The sequence below is a fragment of the Phragmites australis genome, chromosome 8, assembly GCF_958298935.1.
Source record: "Phragmites australis chromosome 8, lpPhrAust1.1, whole genome shotgun sequence".
NCBI lineage: Eukaryota > Viridiplantae > Streptophyta > Magnoliopsida > Poales > Poaceae > Phragmites > Phragmites australis.
This window is the reverse complement of record NC_084928.1, coordinates 32,912,159-32,939,629: the sequence shown is the minus strand read 5'-3', so window position 1 is coordinate 32,939,629 and position 27,471 is coordinate 32,912,159. Positions and strand designations below refer to the sequence as shown.

Sequence of the window (27,471 nt, the reverse complement as noted above, 5' to 3'; positions counted from 1 at the left end):
CGGTTGCATGCATGGGGTGTAATCAACCATGCGTCTCCAGTGCCACCCACACAAGCACAATGCCGCCGATATATCGATCGTTCCATGCAAATACTTGCACATCTCTCCTTTCTCTCTGTAAAACCGATGTTGTTACCAACTTACACGTAAAAACATCTGCCAGGTCCTGCACGTAGTACCAATTCTATCGGGAAGCCTGCGGCCGAGAGTAGAGAGAGAGAAACCGATCGATCCCTCAGCTCAGCTCAGCTCAGCTCAGTGACTCAGTCTCCATGCATGTGCGGCACAAGTATGTGGTGCATTCCCCGCAAGGTGCATGGCTTGGTGTGTTGCCCGTGTTGCAGGGTGTCCGGACCCGACTCACCTCTGCTGCTGTGCAGCCTTGCATGCCATTGCTTCCCCTCTCTGTCTCTCTCTGCTCGGCAAAGGCCAAATGGCCGACCGAGAGCTATCCTGACAGGTTATCCCCACGCGGCTGTACGTGCATGTGTCGTGACAAGCTGGTCAAACACGGAGGCCTTCGCTTGATTTGCATTTGCTCCTCCAGCTCGGGCCTCGTCGTCCTGCGTGCAGTCAGGCACTCACCTGACCGTCTGAGCTTTGCCTCTGTCAATCACGTCGGCCGGTCATGTTCATGTACTGTTGCCTCTGTCAAGCACAGTCTGAGCAGGTGCAGTACTACCTCTGCTCGTACTGTACCGCTGTGGCTTAGCCCGGAAAAGGTGCTTGAAGAAGACAAGATGGCACCAGTCCAGTACTCGCACCGCTCACGAGAGAGAGTCTCTCATGCATGGAAGAAGTACGGAAGGCAGCATCTGCTATTTATTTTTTGCTTGCAAATGTTTAACACAAATTAAAATACCCACAAAACCTGATGTCCAACCTACTACAGGAGTAGTACTATGCATCGCCGGCAGATTACCTATAAGAAACTGCTATAGACGGGAACATCAAATAATGGTACGTGAGGCGGCAAATGAATCTGGCCTTTTCACGGCATCCAGATCTCTTGTCTGCCCCAAAAGGCAAAAACATTCGTGGATGCGGCAGCCGACACATTAGCTCATGCATAACACCTCTATGTAAAATCAGATATGCAAATATTTATAATAAAGTACTACTAGGTCCAATATGCGTATTGAAATATTCGTGGATATTTCCTGATCGCAATATGCGTATTGAAGATAGAAACGAAGCATTTATACAGGTTCAAATTTGTGTTAGGATAATAATCTAATATTATATCTTGTCTTGATTAATCTCTAGAATAAATGATTACAACCGAAGTGTGTAAATCTAATCCTGAAACCCTTTGATGTATCCGTTGTAGAATAACGCTACCGTGGATCTCCACCGGATGTTTCTGGTTTCTAGTTGACTAGGTTTACTCGTTCTTTCCCAAAGCTTATATAGGCTCTTGGCTTAGATTGGTTTCTCTAGACTTCAACTCTAGTTGTTTTTAGGACAGATTTCAACTAATTGCAATGCCTTGGATATACCCCTTCTCCTTCTTATATAGTCGGGACAAGGTAGTCATGTTCTACTCGAACTTCTCCAAGTGTAATATTCTCATATTGTACCTCTTTTGGATATCTAGAAGTTTCTTTCCTAAATTATATAGTTGTACTAGGGAAGTCACGAGTCTTGAAGAAAACAAACTTACGAGGATGCACAAGGTTAAGAATTTCATGAAGCTCCGTGTTAAAGCAATCTGGGTCATGAAACTCACCCCTCGAATCCATAACCTTCTTTATTGATGAACCTAGTGACATGTTCTTGAATTGCTATGATTTCACAGAGCAGGAGTCGACTTGTGTTCAGCTTCATGCGCTATCATTAAATAATTAAAAAATTAATATGTGAACACATATAGAAACTAAAAAGTAGGCACTAATATGCAAAATTACATACCTCAGCGTCATTTTGGTCGACACTGTTTCTGGTGAATTTGTGCATGAATGTATATACATAGAATCCATATAAATTATTGCCCTGGTCCTGCCTCATACACTAAAAAAAGAAATAAAACTTCAATACAATGGAACAAGTTCTTTAGTAAGAATTTTGGATATGAATATTCCGTGCGTACCAAAAAGTTGGTTCGAACAAAGAAATCCTTCTTATATGGGGTGTATCGAGCGCTCTTTTTATAGTATCGTGCGAACCCTTTGTGCGTGATTATAATTAGTAATTAAACTTAGATGAAATCAAATGGAAGATTACTTAAGAAATAATGAAATGATTGAGTTTATTTGTTTAGCAAGTTTACGATGTCTTGAAATTTTGTTTGTGGTTTCCTTAGTGAATCCAAGGCAATGATTTTGCTAAGGACTGTCTGGATGACAAAGAGCATCTAATGTAAATTGCACATATATGTCACCATAGTCAATTAGTCTTAACATCATGTTGCATGCAAGGACTAGAATGAGAAGGTAGGGAAACACACTCAAATTTGTAAGATTAAAGTATGAATGTCTTGTATGCTTGCTTGAGCAGAGCCTTGAATAAGTAGTACTCAATTTCTTTTATGCCATCTTTGAAAAGTTTCTCGTATACTAGTCCCGGGTCAAGGAATCCAGTTGTTTCAACACCGTTATCTCAGCATGTTTGTATCTTCATTCTAGATAAGAAATAAATTAGATATGCAATTTAATGGTACAAAAATATATACTATGAATTAAACATAATACACTTACAGAGTCCAGCATGTAAGTAGAGAAACATCAAGGGCATCTTGCTAGTATAATTGATACAGTTCCTTGAATCCCATCTAGAATAGGTCATTCATATTGTGAAAATGTTCCTCTTTGAATTTGAGAGTGACCATCTTTGGTAGTTTATCCTAGTTGGACCGCTTCATGTACCATTCATCTAAGTGTCGCAGTTGATATGGTAGACCGCCTAACTAATTTGGGTGACTGAACATGTTCCCCATCTCGAACATCAATCTTACGAATCCACCACCATCATTTTTTTGTCCTTCTGTATCATCTTCTTGTCCTTCTGCACCATATCTGGAAGTTTCTGCCTGTAATGCCTCAACATTAGCCTGCTTCATGCCCTTCCTTAAGACGTGTTCGTAGTCTAACACTGGCCAAGGTTCATCCCCCCCCCCCTTATGCCTTTCGGTCACGCCAACAAAAAAACATTGCACCTTTGGTGGGACTACACTCTTCTCACGGATCTCATCTATACAACTGAAGAATGTTGTTATACTAGCATTCACACCTTTGTTAGACTTAGGAGGTGGTGGCGACTTCTGAGGTGGTGGTGGTGCTTGCTTCTGAGATGAACGTGATTTCTGAGATGGTGGTGGTAGCGACTTTTTTAGTTGATGGTAGAGGATCTGGACTTCTTCTAATTGGTGACGACTACGGGAGGTCTTTTGGTGCAGATCGCCTCTTCACCAATATCTTCACCATGCGGTCGGAGGATTCCCCGACTAGGAGGATGGGTCTCAAAGGAGTCACCACTGCTACAGAAAGGGTTCTCTCTGCCCCCCTTTCACTGCCGGTTTAGCAATAACTGTTAGTGATACTAGTTCATAAGATGAACCAGCAAATCTAACCTTAAGACATTAAGAACTGATAGTGATATCAACTATCACTACTGGTTCATAAGCTCACTGATAGATCAATACTTGAGTCAATATGAACTGACAGTGATAGTCCTTCCATAAATTATGAGCCTGTCTCTCTCACTCCACTTCATATCTCACTTCACTCTCTAGAAATTGATCCCGATAGGTAGTGGCAGTCGAAGTGGTGCTTTGGTCACCGTCATCACTTCGATCGTCTCTACTCCTCGGACCCACCTTCCTCATCTTCCCATCTCCTGAGCCATCGCTGACCTCACAGCTGCACCGATCACGGCCAAGCTGCCCCGTCTCCCCTTTGCCTGGGTCGTCTCCCCGTCTCCTGAGCTCGTTGCCCTATCTCCCAAGCCCGTCACCCCATCTCCTGAGTTTCGTGTCCCCGTATCCTGAGCCATCGCTGACTGTAGCCACACCACCTGTCTCCCCATTATTTGAGCCATCACTGACCTCGCGGTCGCATCGCCCTGACTCCCCATTTCCCGAGCCACGCCGATTGTGGCTATGTCGCCCCATCTCCTTGTCGCCCAAGCCGTCTTTTCGTCTGTAGAGCATGTAGCCTCGTCTCCCAAACTAAATAAGTGGCAAGTTAAGTGTTCAAGATTGTGGAAATAATATGATCTAAACGAGTGGGAGAAAACACATTCGCTTCAAGATGATTGTGTTTTCGCCATTTATTTAGATTTACTATTGTTACTACGACTTCAAGATGATTGCGTTTTCAAATTAGGTTAAAATACTTTATCACGAACATTTTGGCATGGTGTATGTGAGATAGACTCCCATGCTCAAGAGTTCCTGGTAGAGTATTTTGCACACGTGGATTGATTATAATTGCCGGTTCAAGGCTATAACTCTAATGATATATTTTGCACACGTGGATCGATTATAATTGCCGGTTCAAGGCTATTACTCTAATGATAGTTGGGTTATCACCGTCGTTTCAAGACATTAATCGGCAGTGATACTTACTATCATTGTGAGTTCCAGAGGAAGCAATGATACTCCTATCGCTAATTCACTGCCGGTTCCAAAACCAGCAGTTATGCTAGTTTAGAACTGGCAGTTCCATCCTATTCTATAGTAGTGCCCTGGTCAACACGAAGGACCAACGACCCTCTTGTGAGCAGAGTTGGGGAGGGGGGCTGGCTGATGAGGATATATAGTTAGTATTATATATTCTATAAATTTCATATATTCATAAAAGGTATATGAGGATCTATTATATTTTACTTGATAAGCAGCTAGTCGTGGCCGCCATGGAGTAAGATATGGAAACGATATACATAGAAACTACTTGTCCCGAATATGGAAGTTATCCCCTATTTGAGAAGGATTCCTAGATCTATGGAAGTCTAATGATACGAGTAGAACACATCCGATATATCTAAGTACGATCACGCCCTGAGTTCCTCCGAGTACATAAGGCAAGGAGAGGGGTACGTCCAAGGCATCCCAACCCACAATCGCAAATCACAATCAAAGCACAAGCAAGCTGCATCTTCAGATCTCCGAAGTCGTAAAACCTTCAAGACTAGTCAAGTAGAAGACCAACACCCATAAAAAATCCTCGAAAATGATAAGTCTCAAAGTATTGATCTCTTTTTGAAAGTGCATATAGCCCCCTTAAGTGGGTTCTAGATGATTAATAACAAACGATTAAGGGACTAATGAGAATATGAATAAGTATCAGTCTCATTGAAGATGTTAAAAGGTGTTGGCGTCCCTCAAAAAAGAAAAGAGAAGCGGAATGTAGTTACTCAATAAATTTAAATTTATTTTATCTTTGAATTTGAGTATAAGTGTGTCGTACTATAAAAGGGATGCGTTTAGATTGACTTGAAGATGTTTCAATGCTCAAAGTACCCATTTAGACCAAAGATGAGAGATACAAATCACCCCATGACCACCGAGAAGTTCTAAGTCTTTATCTGTATCCGGAGATTCTGGGTTGCCCCGGATCCTCGGGGTTGCCGGAGTCTCCGAGTTTAGCTTCGATAGGGGTGCTCGATTTCGGTTTTTAAGCTAACCTGGATGCTCCGAGTTGACCTAGATGTTTCGAGTTGCTGGAGTCTCCAGACTTTTCTCCAAGTAAGGGTGCTCGGTTAAGATCTAAATGTTTTACTCGAAAGTACCAGATGTTCTAGATTCTGGTATTTCTTCCAGGCCCTCCGAGTTGATCGGTCAGGGGTTCTCGGTTACGTGTTCAAGTGCCAACCCAGAGTATCCGGGTTAAGCCAGGAAAGCCTGTAACGACTAGTTTTTTTTTCCGGAAAGGGTATAAATACCCCTTCACCTCCTTCTTTTTTGGCTGCTGAACTACCTTGAGGTAAAAGCATTCATAGCCCTTCAATAGCTCTCTGCACTCCTCTAGTGCTTTAATTCTTGTAAGGATTTGAGAGTTGGGTGTGAGAGCAAGAGATTGAGTGTAAGTTAGCCAAATTCAAATCTTGAGCACTTGAGTTTGTCATCAAGCCATCAATTCGCGTTTGTTACTCTTGAATCTTGGAGCTCCTAGACGGCTAGGCGTCACCCGGAGAGCACCCAAGCATGTGGAGTGCCCGGGGAGTTTGTGAAGGTCATTCTCGTATCCATAAAGGAAGAGAAACACTTGAGTAAGCTCAAGCACAATCTTCATGGTCATTTGGTAAGGAATAAAGTTGAAAGAGATCTGGCTCTTTGTGAGCATCTCAACAGAGACGTAGGGTCATTGGATCCGAACTTCGGGAAATAAATTTGTGTCTCCTTTGATTTCTTGAGTTCATACTTGTTCTAGTTGCTATTTCGGGTATTTGCCCCGATCTATGTGTTTGTGAGTTTGTGGTTATAGGTATTTGGTGAAAAAGCCTATAGAAAACCTTTGGAACATGTGGTAATGTTTAGAACCAACTAGACTTGCTTAGAACTTCTAAAATCCGGAGTATCAAGATTCTATTAATCCGATGCGAAGTTTTATTTTTCAGGTAACGCCTATTCACCCTCTTCTAGGCGATATCTAGTATATTCACTTTTTTCACATAGGCATCTCATCATGGGAACTCGGGGCAGGTGTACTACCTGGTTCCTTGCCAAAGATAACTTTAAGACCCTTTACTATAGCAAATACTTGTTTTCGACTATGGTGCCTTGGAGATAAATCATTTTTCTTTGTCCCGTCAAAATCTCTCTTATTATTGCGATACAGGTGATTCTTGCCAAAAAAAAAAAACCTACGATGATGTATGTACATAAATTTTTGACAATTCTTCAGTCAGAGGCTCGCTGTTTCATCCAAGCATTGGACGCAGCCTTTGACTCCTTTGTTAGTATGGCCCAATAGGTTACCAATGATAGTCAATCATTGATGGTTATGAACAACATTTAATGAGGGTGAAGTTCTCTCGTTTCTACTTATCTCATACCCATACACCATCATTCCATATCATTACAAGATCTTTCACCAATAGTTTGAAGTACACATTAATATTGTTGTGAGGTTCCCTCGACCCTTGGATAACCAATGGCATCATAATTTATTTTCTCTTCATACACAACTAAGGATGATGGTTATAGATATATAGAGTCGCGAGCTAGATGCTATAACAACTGCTCATGTTGCAGAAAGAATTCATCCTATCCATGCTCAATCCAAATCTTATATTCTCATATCATATGCAAAGTGGTCCCTGTATTTTCTATCGATTTTCCTCCACTGGGAAGAATCAGGAGATTGTCTTCACATTTCGTCTCTATTACCGTCTTCAGCATGCCATCACATCAATTGACACGTCTTATGTTCATAAGTAAATGTTTTAACCAAGGGATTACAGGAAAATACTATACAACCTAGGTGGGTTTCTTCTTACACTTCATCCTGATGTCATTGTTATCATTGAAGTCATCATCGTCGCGCTTGTACTATGATGCTTTGCACACCAGACACATATCCAAATATGCATACTCTTTTTGATACGGGTTACAGCCGTTTGGACATGCATGTCTTGTTTTATTCTAATCCCAATGGACGGATGTCGGAGGATTAACTCCTGTCGCAGGGATCCCGAAAGACCCCTTTTTAGAGGTTCGGCCGGGGGGATGATCCTGAATAAGTTCATCGGAGAAATAAATGGAAGTGGAAGTAAATGCAACGGCCGGTGGTGGGGGATGATCGACCTAGTGCAAAGGGAAGTAAATGCACCGGAGTTTTGACAGGTTCGGGCCGCACGGGGGCGTAATACCCTACTCCTGTATGGATGCAATAACTTATCCCGAGGGGGATCCCTCAGGGATATATCTGTTTACAAGAATATAGTGTCTAACTAAGAGCTTGAGGCTCCTTGTTCTTCGGCAGGAGCTCTGCTCAGGCTTGCTTGCAATGTTTCCGTCTATTGGCTTGGTTCGTTGTGGGGTTCGTCTTTTTCGTCTGAGTGTGGCACGGTCGACTGCTTGGGCTTGTGTTCAATCCAATTGTTCTCCCCTCTTTCTCTTCTCTCTGTATGCCGATCCTTTTATGCACTTGCCGGCCGCGACATACCCTGAACGGGAAGGAAGGGGCACAAGTTCCAAGACGCCACGATTGAGAAAGGCGTCATCATTTCCTCTGGGCGAAGTGACAGGGGCGGTGGAAAAATGCGACGCGCGTCCGGTCACTCGTTACTGTAGGCGCCCTGGCGACGGGCGCCGTTGAGAGGGCCCACCGGGCAGCCACAGAGGCACCCGGCGTGCCCGCCCTGTCTTGTTCCTCTGCCACGGCAGGGCGGCAGGCGGAACGCCTTGGTCCTGGCAACGTTATCCCGAGACACACCGGATGATGCGGGACGGGACTCGTGCAATTAATGGCCCCACGCCTCTCTGCCAAAGCATGGCAGGGACTGACACTGCGGCGGGAGCAGTTGGGGATGTCAGGCCGCGCACGCCCATTAAATGCGGTCTCGGACCTCTGAATGGTTGACACCTCATCGGTGGGCCCCTCGGGGGCCCTTCTGGGTCGTCGGGGTACCGAGCGCTCGGGGGTACTGTTCACCTCCCCGAGCACCCTCTCCCGAGCACTCTCGCACGAACCTTCGGGGAACCGAGTGCTCGGGGGCTGCCACGTGCAACCCCGAGCACTCTCTCCCGAGCACTTCTGCACTGACCCTCGGGGAACCGGGCGCTTGGGGGCTGCCGCACGCAGCCCCCCGAGCACTCTCTCCCGGAACTTGGCTCTTCTGATAGTCGGGGGACTAGGGTGCTCGGGGGTGACCGGGCACCTCCCCGAGCACTTTCTTCCCGGTACTTGGACTCTGCGGGTCGTCGGGGAACTGGGGTGCTCGGGGACCAGAGGCTGTGGCCCCGAGCGCCTTCTCCCGGAACTTAGATTTTGCGGGTCGTCGGGGAACTGGGGTGCTCGGGGACCAGAGGCTGTAGCCCCGAGCGCCTTCTCCCGGAACTTAGATTTTCCTCATCCCGCGGGAGGGACCTCGCGGGATGGTGACACGTGGCAGACAGCTGGCCTGGCCTTGGACCTCAGGGACCCCCGGTTCCTGATACACCGACAGCGGAGAACCTACTTGGCTTGTTACGTGGTTTCAGGCAACACGTTTCTTTCTGGAATTACATCTCGCAAGAGTTGTAATAACTCTACAAAGTTTTTATTAGACAAACAATTGCTTGCCTTCAATTGCAGTAGTGCAAGAATGGTATGAAACTTCGTGTGTAACTTCTTATTGCCTAGGAACAATAGTGTTTTAGAATCATATACCATACGCTAGAACTTTAATTTGATATTGTCTTTCACTAGTAAATTCCCCCTCCCTATCACGTAATATCTGATCTAGATCATCTTCATCATCATCGACCAACCTATCTGCATCAAAACCATATCTAACATCAGCCAACATATCTTTGTGTTTGTCTTCTTTGACAATGTTCTGCCCTTCCTATATAATCTTATCTTCATCGTGTTTAGTCCAACAGGTATAGTCAAGATTAAAACCCATTCGAATTAAGTAGGAATGGATCCACTCCGTGATAGAAGATTGTCTCTTGCTCTTGCAATCAATGGCTCCGTGATAGAAGATTGTCTCTTGCTCTTGCAATCAATGTATGACAACATACATGTAGTTTGACTTGTACTCCACGCACATTCTTAGTAAAAAAATCACGATATTAATGAACTATAGGGAGCGATGGTCCGCATTTTACATCCATCTTCAGTCCATCTACAATTAATTATAACAAACTAAATTTTGGCAATTAATTATAACAAACTAAATTTTGGTAAATCAATAAATGATCACAGAATATTTTATTAATTATTTATGAATTCATTAAATTAATAAACATTAACTAATATTATAATGCTAAATAGTTAAAATTAATATACTAAGGGGTAAATACATTTAAAAGATTAATGTAACTAATCTATCTAAATTTCATAAGAACCATCACAATTTAAAAACTAATTTTAATAATTAATACTTGATCACACAATATTTTTATAAGTTGTCTTAAATTCACTAAATTGATTAATGATAATTAAATATGTAATGCTACTTAATTAGGATTAAAGTTGCTAGTTCATGTCATGACCGATAGTAATACTATCGGTTGGTAACACGAATTGTATCATAGCCGATTCAAGTTGAATCAGCAGTAATAGCTGGTCGCAAGTTAGGGTTGTTTCTATGGAAGTGCCACACCATGGTTTGGAATTGGATTAGATGCTACAACTATGACTGTTATCTATTGGTCTAGTGTTCATGACAATGTTGAGCTTCAATGGTACTTTTTTAAGCCTCTCGTCTGGGTATAGCTGTAGGCGAGACCACACATGCGTAGACATATTTAGGCGAGACCTGCAAACTCTACACATGCATTTATGATAGATCTAGGCAAAAATTCAAAATTAGACAACATATATGAGCGTATTTGCTGAAATAGATAACATCTTGTCGTATTTACAATTTTAGCATTCGTATTTGGCACATCATTTACTGAAAATAGAATTTTGATACACCGTACTTCGAAAAACCGCGAGCCCGATCATATTCGGCACACCGTGTGCCGAATATAACACTGTAGCCCATATTCAGCATACCATGTATCGAATATCAACCGTATTAGGCACACCGTATGCCAAATATGAGCTACAGTGCCGTATTCGGCACGCGATGTGCCGAATATAGCCATTTGTCTGCCATGCGGTTACTAGTTCGGCACATGACCATATTTGACACACAGTGTGCCTAATACGACATTATAGCCTGTATTCGACACACAGTATACCAAATACGATTGATACATTATATACCGAATACGGGCTACAAGCCCCGGTGAATCGAACCGTGATGCGTGCACGCCGTCTCCGCTGTCCACCCGAACTCTGCTCGGTTCTCACTCAAATGGTACCTACAAATCTCTGTCTCTCTCTGTCTCTTTTGCCGTACAAAAGGAAACAAGATCCTTTAGCCTTCTGTGGCTGATGAAATGTGATTGAAAACGGTAGCCGGGCCGAAATTTCGGAAGAGTGTACAAGTTTGAGCCAAAAAATTGCTCAAACAAGAATTTCTTGTCGGCCGGTGTCTTCCCCTTTTTATCTATACCTTCCGGTAGTTCCTGACGCAATTTGGAACCCTATTATCACGTAGCACAGTATAGCAGTAACTCTTTTACAGACACGCCTTCTTTAAGCACGCATGCCCTTTCCATAACGAAAATGTACTACGTGCATACATCTGCACAGTGATCCAGATCTGCACACATGCTACCATTGCTACAGCCTTCCTAATGTATCGCACCGGGCAACGTGAGCGACTCCACCTTTGTGGCAAACGCCTCCGCATGCCCACTCCGAGAGCCGCACTGCCGCACACACATCCCCTGGCGCAAGTACACGCACGGCGCCAAATGCGCGCATCCACGAAATCTTCTCGCGGCTAGCGAGGGAGCTAGAGAAAGACACGGGCACGCACGGGCGCAACGCAGGCGCAGGCGGCAAGGGCACGTGAAGATGAATTCGTGCAGCGTCCGGCGGGAGACGACGCCTTGGCCACGCTCAGGCAAGTGGCCTCTGCCACTGTGCCACAAGCCGTGTCAGCAGCAGGGATCCGGCCGGGCAACGAGAAAAGTTGCCGCGCGCGCGGTCGATAGATGGCGACGACGCCCGCGCACGGTGGCGAAGCGCAGAGAAGCTAGCCGCCAAACGCCAGGGACGACCCGGACGAGACGAGATCGACGACGACCGGCCGGCCTGCCGCAGTGCATGCAAGCGAGCGTACGCCGTGCATGCAGGTACAGTCAGTATCCTTAAAGCCACGCCAATTTTCTACTACTCCTATCCCTGAATCTATCGACCTATCTATCCATCCACCCGGTATACAGTGATTTATGTCTTCCGTGGAAGTCACTGCAGCCACTAGCCATGGCCACTGTTGGAGTCTCTCTCTCCCTCCTGCTGCATGCGTGGCTCCCGAGGAAAGTGATACTGAGCAGAGAAGGATGTACTGTGGCTGATACCGCCTTATCGCAACCATGCCACTGTTCGTTGAAGCGTGGGGAGTTAATTGGTTGGGGACAAGGAGGGTTCCTGCAGTGTATAGCGAACAGGCATCTCCCTGTCCGTTCTGGCTGGCTGGTTTGCTGGCTACAGAGCGCTTGCTTTCTCTTTTTGGCACCTCAAGGCTGATGAGGACATGGTTTTTGACCAAGAATGCTCTCATTACCAACACTTGCCCCACACTGATAGATACTTCGACGCAGTGCACCTGAAATGCATGCTAATATGTTCTTGTTGCCTAATGGCTTACAGCTCGACTCTCGAATATGAAACTGAGCCACAAGAGCTAGGTTCTCTCGAGAAAGTTATCTCGCTCTCGATCTGCTCCCCTAACCAGTTATTACGTACGTGTTAGGCCGCCTAACGACGCCTCTTGAGAATATGCAAATCCAAAGGTCCGTGTGTGTGTGCACGCGCGCGCGATCGATGCGCGTGGAAGCGTCAAAAAGCTCCCGCGCTTTCTTCTGCGCGCCCCGTCTCGGCCCAGATAAACAACTGAAAAGGAGGAGGTCGATCGACCGAAAGACTGACGCGTGACGACGACGTACCAGTGGGAATCCTGGAGCCACCGCGCGGCCGGCAGATTGATTAGACGGCCGTCCGACCCATCGGGGCCGGCCGCGCATGCAAAGCTGCGACTACGAGATCGCCGGTGAAATCACGAGCAAGAACGGAGCGGAACGGCGTCCGTGCGTGCGTGTCTGCCGGGTGGGTGAAAAGGGGGCTAAAGGCAGGATACTTGACGGTGTCTTCATCACTTACGCGTAGACTCGATTTTATGTGTCAACGACGACCCACGACGTCATGAGATTCTCGTCCTAAAGCCAGCGGGTATCCGGACGCGCGCCCGTCGATCACACTGTGCATGCCCGTGCCCGTGCCCCACGTTGCGCGAGGAGGGTATCAAGAAAGCTACGTACCTAGCTAACCAGGGCGTCGCGTGCGCGGACGCCGCACAGTCGTAGCTGATCGAGAGCGTGCGCCTCGTGAGCACACAGCTACCTATCCGTGATTGAGTAAGCTGGATCTAGGCGTGAGCACAGAAGTGTGAATTAGCTATGGTAGCTAACTCTAGGTGTGCTCCCATATAGCTTGCTATCCGTGATTGATTAAGCTGGATCAAGCTACCTGTACTAGCAATGGCGAACTGGTCGTCGTTGATGTTGGTTAGCACGTTGCCAATATGAATCTCTAACAGCGACTCGAGCATCTTTGGTAGACTTGCAGTACAGCATGCATTGTGATATTGTACCCGGCCAGAATTTTTTTCTAGTACATACTTGTACATAGTATGATTCTAGCAGCTCTTCTAGTTGTAGGTCATACTCATGTAGTCGTGTACATGTATTGTAACAAGTACGCACGACAGCATTGCCCTGCACAGTTTCTTGACGTCTTTCGTCTGTCCAGGTCCTCGCATGCATTTACGTGGCAGGTGAACCTATCACTGACAGGTGGGTCCGTCAAACCAGATCGGACAGACGGCCACGTCAACCACCGCTGACATGTGGCAGGAGCCGATTTGGTGCGGCTTCTGCTGCTAGCTAGCTTATCGACCGTGCTGAGCTAGCTATACGATTAGTGGCCTGATTGGACGGTTTGGATCGGTGCCGCTTGGCCTCGCCCGGTCTGGTTGCCTTTTAAGCTGGTCAAATGTACTGTAATAACTACGGTCATGTATATGCATGCTTGTGTCTGTCACGTACGTGCCTACCATGGTAGCTCTCTATCGATCTCAAGTCATGTCGGCCAAAACACCTGGTGTCGATGGGATGCTTGAGACTGGACGTGAAGCTCAGTTTTGGGGGCTAGGGCTACCATGCATGCAAAAGCCACATCTCTCATCCCTGGAGTGACTTGATGAGCATGATCGGAACGACGACTTGACCGTACCTTAGCTAGCCGATCAAGGGAAAGTGAGACTCGAGTCAAAACCTAGACATGTGTGCACGCATGCATGCAGCTGATTGACAGATACAGTATATATGTATGTAGCGTTAATTAGTATACTGATTGTGCAATAATAAGCCGTGCCAAACGCCCATGCTGCTATCCTACATTACCATTTAGGTCAGGTTTTGGAATGTGGTTACCATTGCTTATTCCTTGTTCGATCTATCTGTTTCTTCTTAATCTACTCGCTCCTTGCTGATATCAAATAATTGTCACTTCAGAAAATACCAGAAATTAAGCAGTTTTCTTTTGACAAAATATTATTGTCAACGATTGATAAAGTTAATTATACAAATATTTATTTAAAGTATGGATATATGGTCATCAACAGTGTGTATCGAAGAGGATAATGTGGGGTTTTATATAGTTTTAGATCTTCCTTAAGATAATAGCTCTACGTAATATTATGTCTTGATTAATCTTAGGAGAAGACAATTACAATGGGATATATCTAGATTTAATTCTAAGGATCTCGGCGAGTTTTCTCATATTTTAAATCCTAAAGTCATTGCCGTATGAATCTAATCATGGTTTAAATTGCTACGGATCTCAATATATTGTTTCGTATATCTATCTAACTAGGCTTGCTTCTATTTGGATCTCTCTTTCTAGCTTGTCTGGTTTCAGTCTGTCTTGGTCCTCCCCTTCTCCATACCCTCTCCCCTCTTTTTATAATTAGGTCGGGGATGCATAACATACTCGACATCTCTGAGTGTAACATACCCGAATTGTATTACTTTTGAATCTCTACATGACCCCTTCCTAATCTGGGGATGATTTTTGTGTGAAACACGATGAACTGCCTAGAATATCGGTATATGCTTTATTTACCTCATGGAGGATTGGAGGTTATAAATTCTACTATATCAAATGAAGGACACGTGTACAATATTGATGTATCTTCATGATATACTATATTTCTAGTAAATTTTTAATTCTTAATTATTAAATATCCATCAATTATATTTATGCAAATATCCTTAATTAGTGACATGTCAAGTAGATGATAAGCGGCAGGGGGTGGCCAGAGCTAAGAGTGTTATTTTGGGACAACGTAACTCGACTGTCAGAGAATATTGGAGTGCAAAAGTAGTATTTCTGTACTAAAGTTTGCGTCCAAAGTGCCAGTTATTTGAAAATGGATGGACTACCTAGGTTGCATGGTATGTGGTATCTAAGGAGCAATCACACAAGAATCGATCCTACCTTGTTCACACCTTGTCGAATCTCCAATGTTTGACAAATGCAACTAAATTGACTTGCTCATGCATCTGCACCAGCAGTTACACTGAAAACAATTCAACTATATTTAATACACTGGTCCAATCTGGCAATCTGGTCGTGAGTCGCGACTCGCGAGAGAGTAGTAAACCACCACTTGGTCTCCAACTAAAAGTGATTGACATGGGGTATAATAACAAAACACCACACTAGAAGCAACCCAAGTGAAAGACCTGCAGTCTACTAACCATTGCAAATTATTTGGTACTCGACAAACAGGCAGTGAGCCAAGATAATTTGACTATTCAGTCTTGAGGCGATCGCATTAAACAAATCAAACACCAATAATCAACGCGTATATTTCTGTCAATCACCACAAACGATGCCTTTTGACCCTCCCTAGCCCTCTTTCACTCTCTTCCTCCCCAACTCTACTCTCCCCTTCTCCCTTTCCATGTCTTTGCATGCCTCCATTAATCAATGCTCCATGAACACGTATTTTTCGTAAAAGCAAGAGAGGGTTAGGGAAAGACACAAGCAAGGCCACCTGTCACCAGTGGGAAAGGAGCTAAGCTCGTGAGGTCAAAAAGGACGGTGATGCATGCAAATTGCCAAGAAGCATGCATGAACTACTGCTTGATCGACGCGCCAAATAGTCAAGTTAATTTTGTTCTAGCTGTACTACATGCCCACTAAACCCTGATCACTTGACAAAAGACTGTCTGCTCCCTACATTTTTGACTCTTCACTTTGCTATAGCTTTTGCGTTCATGTCCCCTTTAATCTGCTTGGATAACTGCCTACATGCCATCACTTTGTTAAACAATCTGTGTTGCTCTCATGCTTTGTGGTCTGGTGCTTGCTGTTCTTCAAAGGTCTTGACCGTTGAATGGGCCGGGCTATATGCATAACATAATTCGATTAGCATGTACGGCTTTACTAACTACTTTCTCTGATTGCAAAATTAAGTTGTTTTAACTTTCTCAACTATTCTCTAAATATAAGTCATTCTCAAACTTCTATGCACTTTCTTCTCTTTTATTCCCTTCTTACCCTTGTTTAATAAACGCTATCATTCTCACAAATGAATAAGTTATCTTTTTCAATGCAGAATAAATAAAGACAACAAGACCATTTGATCTACTTTCTTAATCCTTGTGCATAAGTCTAAAACGACCTACCTTTACAATCGGACAATACAAAACACACGGCAAGCAAATTCTTCGCAATGACATGTAAAGTGGGCATAATTTTCCAACAACCATCCTGATCATTCCTGTCAATATATTGATACGACGTGCGGTATATATAATTACTAGTATACAATTGGAGCTTTGTTCGTCGTCAGTAAGTTGTTCGGGTGGCTGATTATATATGAGAACGACCGACGACATGGACAGCGACTGGTTGATGCGTATTAGAAATGAAGTTTAAGAAACCCCCACTAGACGCCGATCGAGAAGCCAGTTAAAGACAATTTGTGATGATTAACATAAGTGAGTCTTCCTTCAAGTCGCTACATTTAGTCGTCGTGAAATACTTATATTATATGCCGCACACATTTGGAATGGATGATATCATGATTATTTCCAGAGGAACTCCAGGATCGTTATACCGATTTTCTGTGAAGTTTATGAGAAGCTAATTTAAACCTTGCGCACGCCGAAATAGGTTATCGGATTATTCAACCAAACTCGCGAAAAAGAAGGAAGCTAGGTACAGTGCTAAATATACTCGCAGCAGACGCAGCTCCATTATTTTACATTCTCCTACTTCAGAAAGGTGCCTAATCAATTTTGCCATGCTGCCAGAATGCATGATTCTAGTGCTGTCACATGCATGCATGCATGATTCTAGTGCTGTCACATGCATGCATGCATGATGCAACGGAAGGAATCTGAATCCTGTAGAACTTAGCCGAAGATCCATCGGCACGCTTACAGTACGCAATGACAGTGTGCTTGGTGAACATCGTATGGATCACACCACAGGCACGTATTACATGTGAGCTTCAGTTTTGCCAACTTTCGTTCATTTTTTTTGAACGAAATAGTTTGCTAATTTTCAAGTGCTTGAAATCAACTTAATTAGTACCGTATACTAGATAGGATATCTAGGGCAATCGATAGTTCGAGACATATATATGTATATATTAATATATGCACGTATTTTTAGCACTAATTGTACTAAGTAATAATCTTGTGCAAATCAACAATCATTCCGCCTTATCTGCCTAAGGATTTTCAGAATTTCTTTCAAGGCCAGAATATGCACGCGACTACTTCATATTCTTCATTTGGGTCATAATCGGGAGAAAAAGATATTCATTTGGGTGTTACTGTGGTATGCTTTAAGTTCCTTCATCAACCACTTACATAAGTCTGCGTGAGAAGGATCCTCGATGAATCATATCTAGAACTGCTTCTCTTGGAATATATGTTTGGGTGCCCTACAATTGGTAGGTTCCGGCCTATCCTAATTTGTATCACTTCATAGTAATCTTTGTTGAACTGAGCAGAATCTCATTTGTTCAAAGGCTGGTGTGCCCTATAGTATTCCCTCTGGTCATAAAAAGGTGTCATTTTAGGTTGCGTTCGGTCAAAATATTTAAACTTTTACTATTAATATCTTTTTAAATATTTTGATTGAATTTTTAAAAATGATATAACACTTGTCTTCAAAAGTAATTTTATAATATTACAACTTTACTATATTTTACATATATTTTATACTAGTAACTAGTGGTTAAAGTAGTATGTTGTTGATTATGTTAATATTGAAAACGATACTCTTTTATAATCAGAGAGAATAATAGGATTAGCTAGCTAGGTTGATTTGGCGCCTTTAATCAACTGTAAGCAACGTCCATGGCTCCTTACTAAACAATAGTCTTCACCACTAATTTTGGCCCCATTTCAGTCCACACTTAGAGAGAGACCCATCAGTGGGCCCTACTTGGCTGCTTGCATGTAGCAAGACAAGACCTTGTCTGAAAGTGGGTGCACATATAGGTAGCGCTAGGGTTGCATTGTCATCTTAACTGAAAAATAAACCAGCTAACTAAATCATCCCTACTAATCAAATCCAACAGGATGGTTGCTATTACACAATAGCCGCCATTGTTCTTGGTCCCTTGCATCATAGGAGCTTACTGTTTTGCCCCGGCCCTACACAGCCCCTCTCCTCACTCTCTCCCTGTCAACCTACGTATATAAATTTCCCACACACCCGTTCTCGTCGTAGAGAAGTAGCAGCAGAAAGCTCTCTTTGAGCTGAGCTCGTTGCTGGAGCAAGCAAGCTAGCTAGCTAGACACAGTCGTTGAGATCGATCGAGATCAATTCTAGAGCAAGAGGGATTAGTAGTTGGCATATGGGAGCGATGGATGGAGAGAAGAAGGTGGTGTTGAGGGTGAGGGAGTTCGACATGGAGAGGGACCTGGCTGCGGCCGAGGAGCTCGACCGCCGGTGCCAGGTCGGCCTGTGCGGCGATACCGAAGCCGACACCAACAGCGGCGGCAACAAGAGGATGAAGAAGAATAATAAGAAGAAGAAGAGTGGCATGTCGCTCTGCGTCGAGCAGGTCGGCGACCCGCTGGCGAGGGTCCGCCACGCGCCGGAGCACGTCATGCTGGTAAGTGGAGTGCTAACTAATCTACTCGCAGCAAGCTGCATGCTTAATTAGTCGTCCATTAACCAACACATGAACAAACAAACAACATGTTAGACACCACAATTTGATCGTGTTACTATTCAAGCTAACGGGACAGGATTGTTAGTTAATGTACACGAATGCTTGATGCTGGCTAGCTAGCTTGTGAGACATTGACAATCAGATTCTGTCTGTTTACTGATCGATGAATTGTGCGTGCACGTAGGTTGCCGAGTATGGCGAGGAGGAGAAGATGGTTGGGGTCATCAAGGCCTGCGTCAAGGTGGTGAGTAGAGGCGGCGGCAAGAAACCACCTTCGTCTTCCTCCAGCTCCGGGAAGCAGCAGCCGTCGTCGCCGCCGCCGGCTTACGTGAAGGTGGCCTGTCTCCTCGGTCTCAGGGTCTCCCCGTCTCACAGGTGTCCACCTCTCCTTCGCTTCATTTCATCTCTTCTTCTTCTTCGTCTTCTTTTTTGTAGGCAGATCGTTTTCACTCACCTCACACGACGCATGCACAATGCGCCCGTTTTTCTGCTCAATCACAAACGTACTTTCTCTGCTTGCCTAATCGCGCGGCGCGAAGTGGGCCCACGCGCGTAGTTAGCTGGGGCCCACCGGTCCTGTTGGTTGGCCGGAATCCACCGCCGCCGCATGGTTTGAACTTTGGACGGCCGCTAAACGTTGCGCTTCTTGCAGGCGGCTGGGGATCGCGACGGCGCTGGTGAAGCGGGCGGAGGAGTGGTGCCGGGCGCGTGGGGCGGAGCACGCGACGATGGCGACGACGGCGTCCAACGCGGCGTCGCTGGCGCTCTTCACGGGCCGGTTCGGGTACGCCCCGTTCCGGCGGCCGGAGTTCCTGGGCCGCCCCGTGCACGCGCACCGTCTGGCCGTGCCGCGCGGGCACCGGGTGTTCCAGCTGCCGCCGCCGCTGGCCGCGGCTGCCTACGCGCGGCTGCTCCCGCCGCAGGGCACGGAGTTCCTCCCCGCCGACATGCCGGCGCTCCTCGCCCACAAGCTCACGCTCGGCACGTTCGTCGCCATCGAGAGCGACCCGGACCCGTCCCTCCCGCCGTCGTTCGCCGTGCTCAGCGTCTGGGACTCCACCCGCTCCCTCCGCCTCCGCGTGCGCGGCGCGCCGGCGCTGCTCCGCGCGTCGCTCGCCGTGCTCCGCGCGCTCGACCGGTCCGCGCCGTGGATGCGCGTCCCCTCCATCCCGGACATCTTCCGCCCTTTCGGCGCCTACCTCCTCTACGGGCTCCGCCTGTCCGGCCCGGCGGGCCCCGCCCTGCTCCGCTCCCTCTGCCACCACGCCCACAACGTCGCGCGCAATAACCCGGCTTGCGCCGTCGTCGCAGCCGACGTCGCGCCCGACGACCCGGCCGCCGCCGCCGTCCCGCGCTGGCGCCGCTTCTCCTGCGACGAGGACGTCTGGTGCATCAAGAACCTCAACAACAAAGACACCAATGCCAGCGACGACGACGACTGGGCGGCGCCGGCGCCGCCTGGCACCCTGCTTTTCGTCGACCCCCGCGAGTTTTGACGTAGCCATGGCACCCATCCATGCAAGGTAGGCGTAGGCAGAGGCTAACCACCTCATGATCTCTGCCAAATTTTGACAACTACACGTGCAATGTACATACACTTGGTACCACAATGGCAATGGCAATGGCCTACCTTGCCATTTGTGGTATCGAACCCCCAAACTAAAGTGATGTCTGTAACGTTAGCATTTGCTTCTCAAGTTAGAATAGCGACGAGGTTAATTTGGCTAGTTTCTTTGTAATCACGGTCCATGGAAGAAGAATCAGTTAACGTTTTTCTCTCGAACTGTGCATGTCAAATGGGTGCAAAGCTGAAAGTGGCCGAAACGCACGTCAAATACAGCAGCGAGTATCCGGACGAAAACGACGTGCAATGAGACGATGTCAACATCTTGCTATGGTTCACATGGCAAGTTCAGAATGCTTCTGCATATGAACAATGCAGAGGATTGAATGTCAATCGCATAAATAGGTGCATGAAGCTCTTCAATAGATATATGGCAAGTTTCTTTCTAATCACGGTCCTTCAATAGATACATGGAATCCAGATAACCATTTGGGTTCTGTGATTTTCAGAAAATTAACAGTGACTTGAGCCAAAAGATGTGCATTATTCACATCATGAGGTCAGTAGAAAAGGTAAACTGACAATAGTAAAAAAAAGTATTCAATTCAGCATTAAAATTAATCTGGTGTTCCAGATACAAGTGCGTTAAGTTAATCTGGCAGTCCTTATCAAATTGTTCTTGCAACCCTTTGCAAAATATTCGTAGATGAAAAGGGCATACGGCATCTGACAACATCACACCTAATCCTTCTTGCTATGATGCAGAAAGCAGAATTCACAATACTAATATCCATCTTTGACTGACCAAAGCAGATTGAAAGGTACCAAGTACCAACTAATAACTAAACTCCATTACTTCAACCCTGGTCTATATTCCAGTAGTAAGCAAATCTTCTAAATCAATTCCGCACAAAATCAATCAAATATTCCAAGATCTGAATTGAAGATCACTCAGATTCCTGTGCCCCACCAAAAGAAGCTTTTTCATTGCAAAATATAAAATAAAATAAATAATAACAAAAAACTTTCAGTTCATGTGCAGATACGATGCCATGATGTTGATCCGATGCATGGTCCGTGTCAACAATGCAGTCCACAAAGAGAAAGTACTCGCGACCAGTCTTCAGATTCAGAGATAATCACATCGTACCAGCCAAACATGGCGTGCTCAAGGAGCAGAGCTGAATACTGGCGAAAGAAAGCCATGGCATGGATGGACCTCTGCAAAAGAGTTACCAAACAAATGCCTTAGATTCAAGTGAAATGGTTAGGGAAATCATAGCGGCGAGCTTAGCAGGTCTTTGAACCAGTCTGGAAAGCTAATAAAGTGACGGTGCCGGCTTAGATTAAGCCAATCATGATGCAGGTTGCAACCTTGATGCAGAAGAAGCAGAGTTACCATTGGGAGCCAATCGCAGCAGAGAGCTTAGCAGGTCCCTGAACCTGTCTGGAAAGCTCACATAGTAGGTGCCAGCTTATATTAAGCCAATCATGTTGCAAGTTGCAACCTTTGATGCAGAAGGAGCATAGTTACCATTGGGCAGTGGCGGACCCAGGATATTTTCGTAGGTAGGTATTCAAATTTTTAAAATCATAAATTCGGTAAAAAAAAGTATAAAATTTGACAAAAGATAATACAAATTCGGTAATTCGATATAATATCGTAAATTTAACAATAAATCCTAAATTTGTAAAATCGTAATATAAATAGTCTAAACATGATATAAGATCTTACATAAGTGGAAGATTATATCATTACGATACTATTCTAGATTTGTCACGTTGCGCTTTGATAGTTATGAAATTCTCGATTATGTCATCCTCACTTACATTGGAGAAGATATCTTACTCGATATATGTGACTAAATAGTTATTCAAAAACTCATAACTCATTCTATTTCTAAATTTATCCTTCACTAAATTCAATGCCGAAAATACTCTTTTAACACTTGTCGTCGCCACCGGTAAGATCAATACCAATTTAAGAAGCAAATACACCAAGTTATAAATAACATACTTATTCGTTTCAACAAGCCTAATCTTCTTTGTCTTTGCTTCATGTTTCCAGAAAAGCGAAGCAATATCTCCTTGCCTTTTCATCTCTGCAGGGTCATCACCTGAACCTGATCGATGTACGGGCAGCATGACACAGATCAGCGAATGGGGAAGGGAGAACCATGGAGGCAAGACAAGAGCTGGCAGGCATGTGATGCATGGATGAAGGCATGAACCAGCTAGCTCACCTGCTGCTAGAGCGTGAAGATGTGGGCGACCGGCGACACAGCCGTAGATGGGGTCACAGAGACGCGGAGTCGTGCCTGCGCCTCGTAGGAGATGGTGATGTGATGGCGGCAAACTTGGTGGCAGCGGGCTACGGGCCAGCGGCGTGAGGAACCGAGCCACCGAGGAGGCGTCGAGGCAGTCGAGGAGTCAAGTCGCGGCGTGACGCTGATGCGTGAGGAGTCAGAAACGGCGTGACCGTCCAGTATTCTTTAGACTTTTTCGATTTCTTAAAGAATCGGGCTAAACTTTAGGTTAGATCAGGGTAGTTCTGGGCCTACCATCCGCCCCGCTATTGGGCACCATTAGGATTTGTTCTTTGCTACCTTATTATTGTGATTGGTGCAAGACATAGCTGGAAGGCATAATAATTATTATGGAATTATTAGGCCTATGATTACATGACATGGGGCTAAAAAAACTAATACCGTTCAAGAATACACCACGTACTTTGTTTTGAAAAGGTCAAACTTATATATTTTAATTAACTATTAGTTAAATTATAGATATGTTTAGTGTATAAAAACTATATAACTAGATTTATAGTTCAAAATGCTTTCACACTATATTAATTTTATAGTTGTAAACTAGATATTTTATGAGAAAAAATAATCAAACTCTAACTTTAAAAATATTTTCAAAACAAAATACGTCTTGTATTCTTAAACGGAGGAAGTAATAAACATCGCAACTAGATAGAGCAAAACAGAGATTATGGTCTTATCAAGATGGAACAAGAACAGTCTTTTTCAAAGGAAAAGGAACACGATGAGATACATTACAGAAATTACCTTTCAAATCAGCCGGCAGGTGCGCGAAGAATTTACCTATAGAAAGGAAGGGCAGTACCAACTAGAAAATCGAAGATATGTCGGAGAGGAATAAGAAAAGGCGAAACAAAAGGAATATTTGAGCCTTTTATGCTGGTGAATAAGTACGCCATAGCCTTTTTTTTTTTAAAAAAAACGGAAGAACTCCTTTTATGACCCGACAGCGACCTTCAAGCTCCAATTTTTCTAAAGAAGATACTCCAACTGCATCAGAAATGCACTCACGAGAAAAGCTGGGCATCCGTATTTCAACAAAGCGACGATAACAGATAGATGTTTGCATTCAAATTAAGGTCTTGTTTAGCAGGGATTCAGATCCTGTATTTTGTGTAGCTGGTCATATCTAGCTCTAAAAAAATCCAGTATATTGAGAGTATTTAATTAAGTTATTTGATTTTTTATTTTAGATAAAAAAATAAATATTTAAATCACTTTATTTTATTATATAAATTTTAGAACTAACATGATCTCGCATATGTAACTGTGCCAAACAACTCCTAAATGAACTAGAATCTACAGGTCAGGTCTTGATGTCTCCTCTCGTCACCATCACCTTCAGGAGCTCTGAACAAGAATCTTCAGCCTTTAGGATCATCGAGCAAAATGTCCTCATCATCCTGACTCATCGGTATGCATTTTAGCAACGTGGCTTTGTGGTCTTGCTAAAGAAGCTTCACTAGACGACTGGAGAGTTTACAGAGTGGGGACTTAGCTCTTTGGGGGTTCTTGTATATTCAGCTTTTAGGGGATGAAAGTGAAAGAGAGCCGCCCCACCACAAATATATTGTATACTTCCAACAAGGAATTAGATTTATAAATCACACGTTTGCATAGAACTATTTAAAAGTTGTATTTGTTTCCTCCTTTACGGACCATCCTTACGTTGTGTAGTCCCAGTTGGAGATAAGAATTTGGCCGGTATTATAGCAAAAAGAACCGGTGATATTCTTATCATTATGGAATTAGATACACCAAACTGTAGTGAAAATTGTTAGTTAATGCGCCAAAAAATCGCTTAACAACGCAACATATTCTCCCAAGACACGGGTAAACTGTCAAAACCAATATGTAAATCTCAACTCTCATTCTCACCTTAGAACACTTCGTGATTGAAGAATTTTTGCTCTTCGGCTTAATTTATATATAGTTCTTCAGCTTAGTTTGTTACAAGTAAGCATTGGTTCTGCACACAGGTGGTCATAGTGGCAGACCCAAGATAGCCTCAACAGCGAGCCATGGGAAAACAGCAAGCAAGTACAATGAATATTGATTATGAGCTTAATGCAGCAACAAATCCTCCCCAGAGCCCAGCCACATTGGCACTGAGTTCGCTGCTGTAGTATAGTAATATAACCTGCTAATTAGCAGCACATTGGCACTAAAAGTAACCGCGCTTTACAGAATTTTTGCTCTGCGATTGATTTAGGAGAAAAGAGGATTCAGAGCAACCAGATATCAGATGACAACTGGTAACCTAATTCAAGCATTTCCTTTCAAATATAGATGACACCTGATTCTAGTCCATCAATCACATTACGTTCAATTAACCATCGAACACAAGGCTATTAAGCCTGAAACCAATACAAGTAGAAATACTGAAATAGCATAAGCAAATATGCTTTTTCCTCGAGATAAACTACAGGAAGAAATTGAATCTACTGGCCACCCCTCAGAGCAAGCACAAGATGGAGCACTGAACCGCCTTCAATGTTGTAATCCTTAGCAGTTTTGTCATCAGCAAGTTGCTTCCCAGCATAAATAAGCCTGCATATACAGACAGTTTTATTACAATAACATTATTCTAACACAAATCACAGGAATTTTTGTATTGTGAAGCTGAAAATAACACAAATCACAGGCAAGAAGAGTACCTCTGTTGAACAGGTGGGATACCCTCTTTCTCCTCAACACGTTCCTTGATTCTATCAATGGTGTCAGTGGGTTCGATGTCAATCTCAATTTCCTTCCCAGTAAGTGTCTTCACCTTGATCATTGTTCCACCCCTGAGTCTCAGGACCAAATGAAGTGTCGATTCTTTCTGAATGTTGTAGTCAGCTAATGTTCTCCCATCTTCCAGTTGCTTACCAGCAAAAATCAGCCTTTGCTGGTCTGGGGGAATGCCCTCCTTGTCCTGAAGTATACAAAGCAGTATGTCAGAAAATCTGTTGTGTTAGAATGGTATAGTTCCATTCACTAGTCTCTCAATCAGTGTTAGACAAGGACAAGGATGGTATCCCACCAGTTTTGGAATGGAATCAGACTCGGATTCAGGTGTTGACTCGGCAAAAAAAAAAAAAAAAATGGACACAGGAAATATTACTCGAACACGGACATTTGCATCTTCGATAGATCACATTATAACATAGGATCTGTCACAGATTAGGAACTAAATTTCCTAAATTTATTTGTTCATCACAATAGTGTACTGCAAGAGGCCACCAGCATAGTGCAAGTGTGCAACGATATATAACTCCCGGCACCAAAATCGCAGTAAGCACTTCCCGGAAACCTAGCACCAAACGCCCCGTTTAAAAGAAGATATGCACACTACGGTTACGGGCAGCAGTAGCACTATACGGAGATCGATCTTTTTCGCTCCGCAGGCAAGAACCGCACTCAAAACCCTTACCAAATCGGCGAAGCAATCAGCATGGCTCCTCCTTATCGATCGTGCGGCCCGCAGTAAGGACTAAATTGCGCGACAAATCGAGGGGGTACGAAGGAACTATCAATGAAGGGAAGGGGAAGAGAAGGCGGCGGACCTGGATCTTGGCCTTGACATTGTCGATGGTGTCGCTGCTCTCGACCTCGAGCGTGATGGTCTTCCCCGTCAGCGTCTTCACGAAGATCTGCATCCTGGCTCCTCCTCCCCTCCCTCTCTTCTTCTCTCGTCGGCTTCGATTCGCGATCTCGAGCTAGGATTTTACCCGGTTCTCTCACCCAACCAAAGGAGGTTCTTGCGGTGTTCACGTCTTCACGATGATTGAGGAGGCCGGGAGGTCCGGCTCTTTTGCGTATATACACCCCCGGTTGTTCGTATTCGCGTCGAAATCCATCCACTGTATCTCCGCGTCGGGTGCGGGCACAATGTTCTGTATTCGATTCGGTGGAGGAATTTTTTATTTTCTAAATTTATAAATACGTATACGTCCCTTTTCAAAATTTACAAATCTATAATATGAAAATAAATTATACTTTATTTGGGAGAGCTCCATCTCCAAAAACTATGTAGTATTTAAAATTTGTAAGATAAAATAAAATGATTTAAATATATATTTTCAGTCTGAAATAAGAATAAGATATCTCAATTAAATCTCAATCAGGCCATAGCTCCAGTTCTAACAATTTCCAAAGTTAGAGATGACCTATTACAAAAAATATTAAGTCTGCCAAATATACTTATATATTTGCAAATTTCGAAAATAAAAAATATAGAAATAAAAAAAATCTTCGGTGGAGGGCCTCAGCTGTCGCGGGCTCGGGGTACGGTCTGCATGTCAGCCAGACGTAGTGGGCTGTGACCGAACTCACCCGAGGCCTTTGGTTGGGCTTTTATATGGGCCGTTATAGTCAAGATGGGCCGGATGGTGTGAGGAGGCTCGGATGAGGGAGTTTTTTATTGTTATATTTCTTAAATCAAAAAATTGCAAAACCGCTGTCATCCTGGCTGCGCTGATGGTAAGAGGGTCATGAAGGCCCACGTAGGCTGATGAAGGAATTTCCAAACTAAAATTAGAAAATTACGATAGTAAATTATCCCTCTCAAAAAAAAAAAAAAATGCAAACGAAAGAGGAATAGATTCAAGGTGCTCCAAGAATATGCTC

The 27,471-nt window shown here is 44.3% G+C and overlaps 2 protein-coding genes across 2 annotated transcripts; one reads left to right on the top strand and one right to left on the bottom strand.

The window, feature by feature from the left end:
- The first annotated feature begins 18,541 nt into the window (after positions 1-18,541).
- On the top strand, positions 18,542-20,714 carry LOC133927132 (acetyl transferase GW6a-like). The gene is made up of 3 exons (XM_062373440.1): positions 18,542-18,912; positions 19,157-19,347; positions 19,625-20,714. Exons 1-3 carry the CDS (start codon positions 18,652-18,654, stop codon positions 20,466-20,468), a joined length of 1,296 nt encoding a protein of 431 aa, XP_062229424.1. The 5' UTR covers positions 18,542-18,651; the 3' UTR covers positions 20,469-20,714.
- Positions 20,715-25,116: 4,402 nt separating this feature from the next.
- On the bottom strand, positions 25,117-26,646 carry LOC133927134 (ubiquitin-NEDD8-like protein RUB2). The gene is made up of 3 exons (XM_062373442.1): positions 26,409-26,646; positions 25,518-25,777; positions 25,117-25,410 (listed from the first exon to the last, which is right to left on the bottom strand). Exons 1-3 carry the CDS (start codon positions 26,499-26,501, stop codon positions 25,302-25,304), a joined length of 462 nt encoding a protein of 153 aa, XP_062229426.1. The 5' UTR covers positions 26,502-26,646; the 3' UTR covers positions 25,117-25,301.
- Between the last annotated feature and the right edge of the window lie 825 nt (positions 26,647-27,471).

Coding starts and splice junctions, on each gene's coding strand:
- LOC133927132 (XM_062373440.1), top strand. CDS start 18,652: ATGGGAGCGATGGATGGAGAGAAGAAGGTGGTGTTGAGGGTGAGGGAG. Junction 18,913..19,156: donor CGCCGGAGCACGTCATGCTG/GTAAGTGGAGTG, acceptor GCGTGCACGTAG/GTTGCCGAGTATGGCGAGGA. Junction 19,348..19,624: donor AGGGTCTCCCCGTCTCACAG/GTGTCCACCTCT, acceptor CGCTTCTTGCAG/GCGGCTGGGGATCGCGACGG.
- LOC133927134 (XM_062373442.1), bottom strand. CDS start 26,501: ATGCAGATCTTCGTGAAGACGCTGACGGGGAAGACCATCACGCTCGAG. Junction 25,778..26,408: donor ATGTCAAGGCCAAGATCCAG/GTCCGCCGCCTT, acceptor TGTATACTTCAG/GACAAGGAGGGCATTCCCCC. Junction 25,411..25,517: donor ATCCCACCTGTTCAACAGAG/GTACTCTTCTTG, acceptor CTGTATATGCAG/GCTTATTTATGCTGGGAAGC.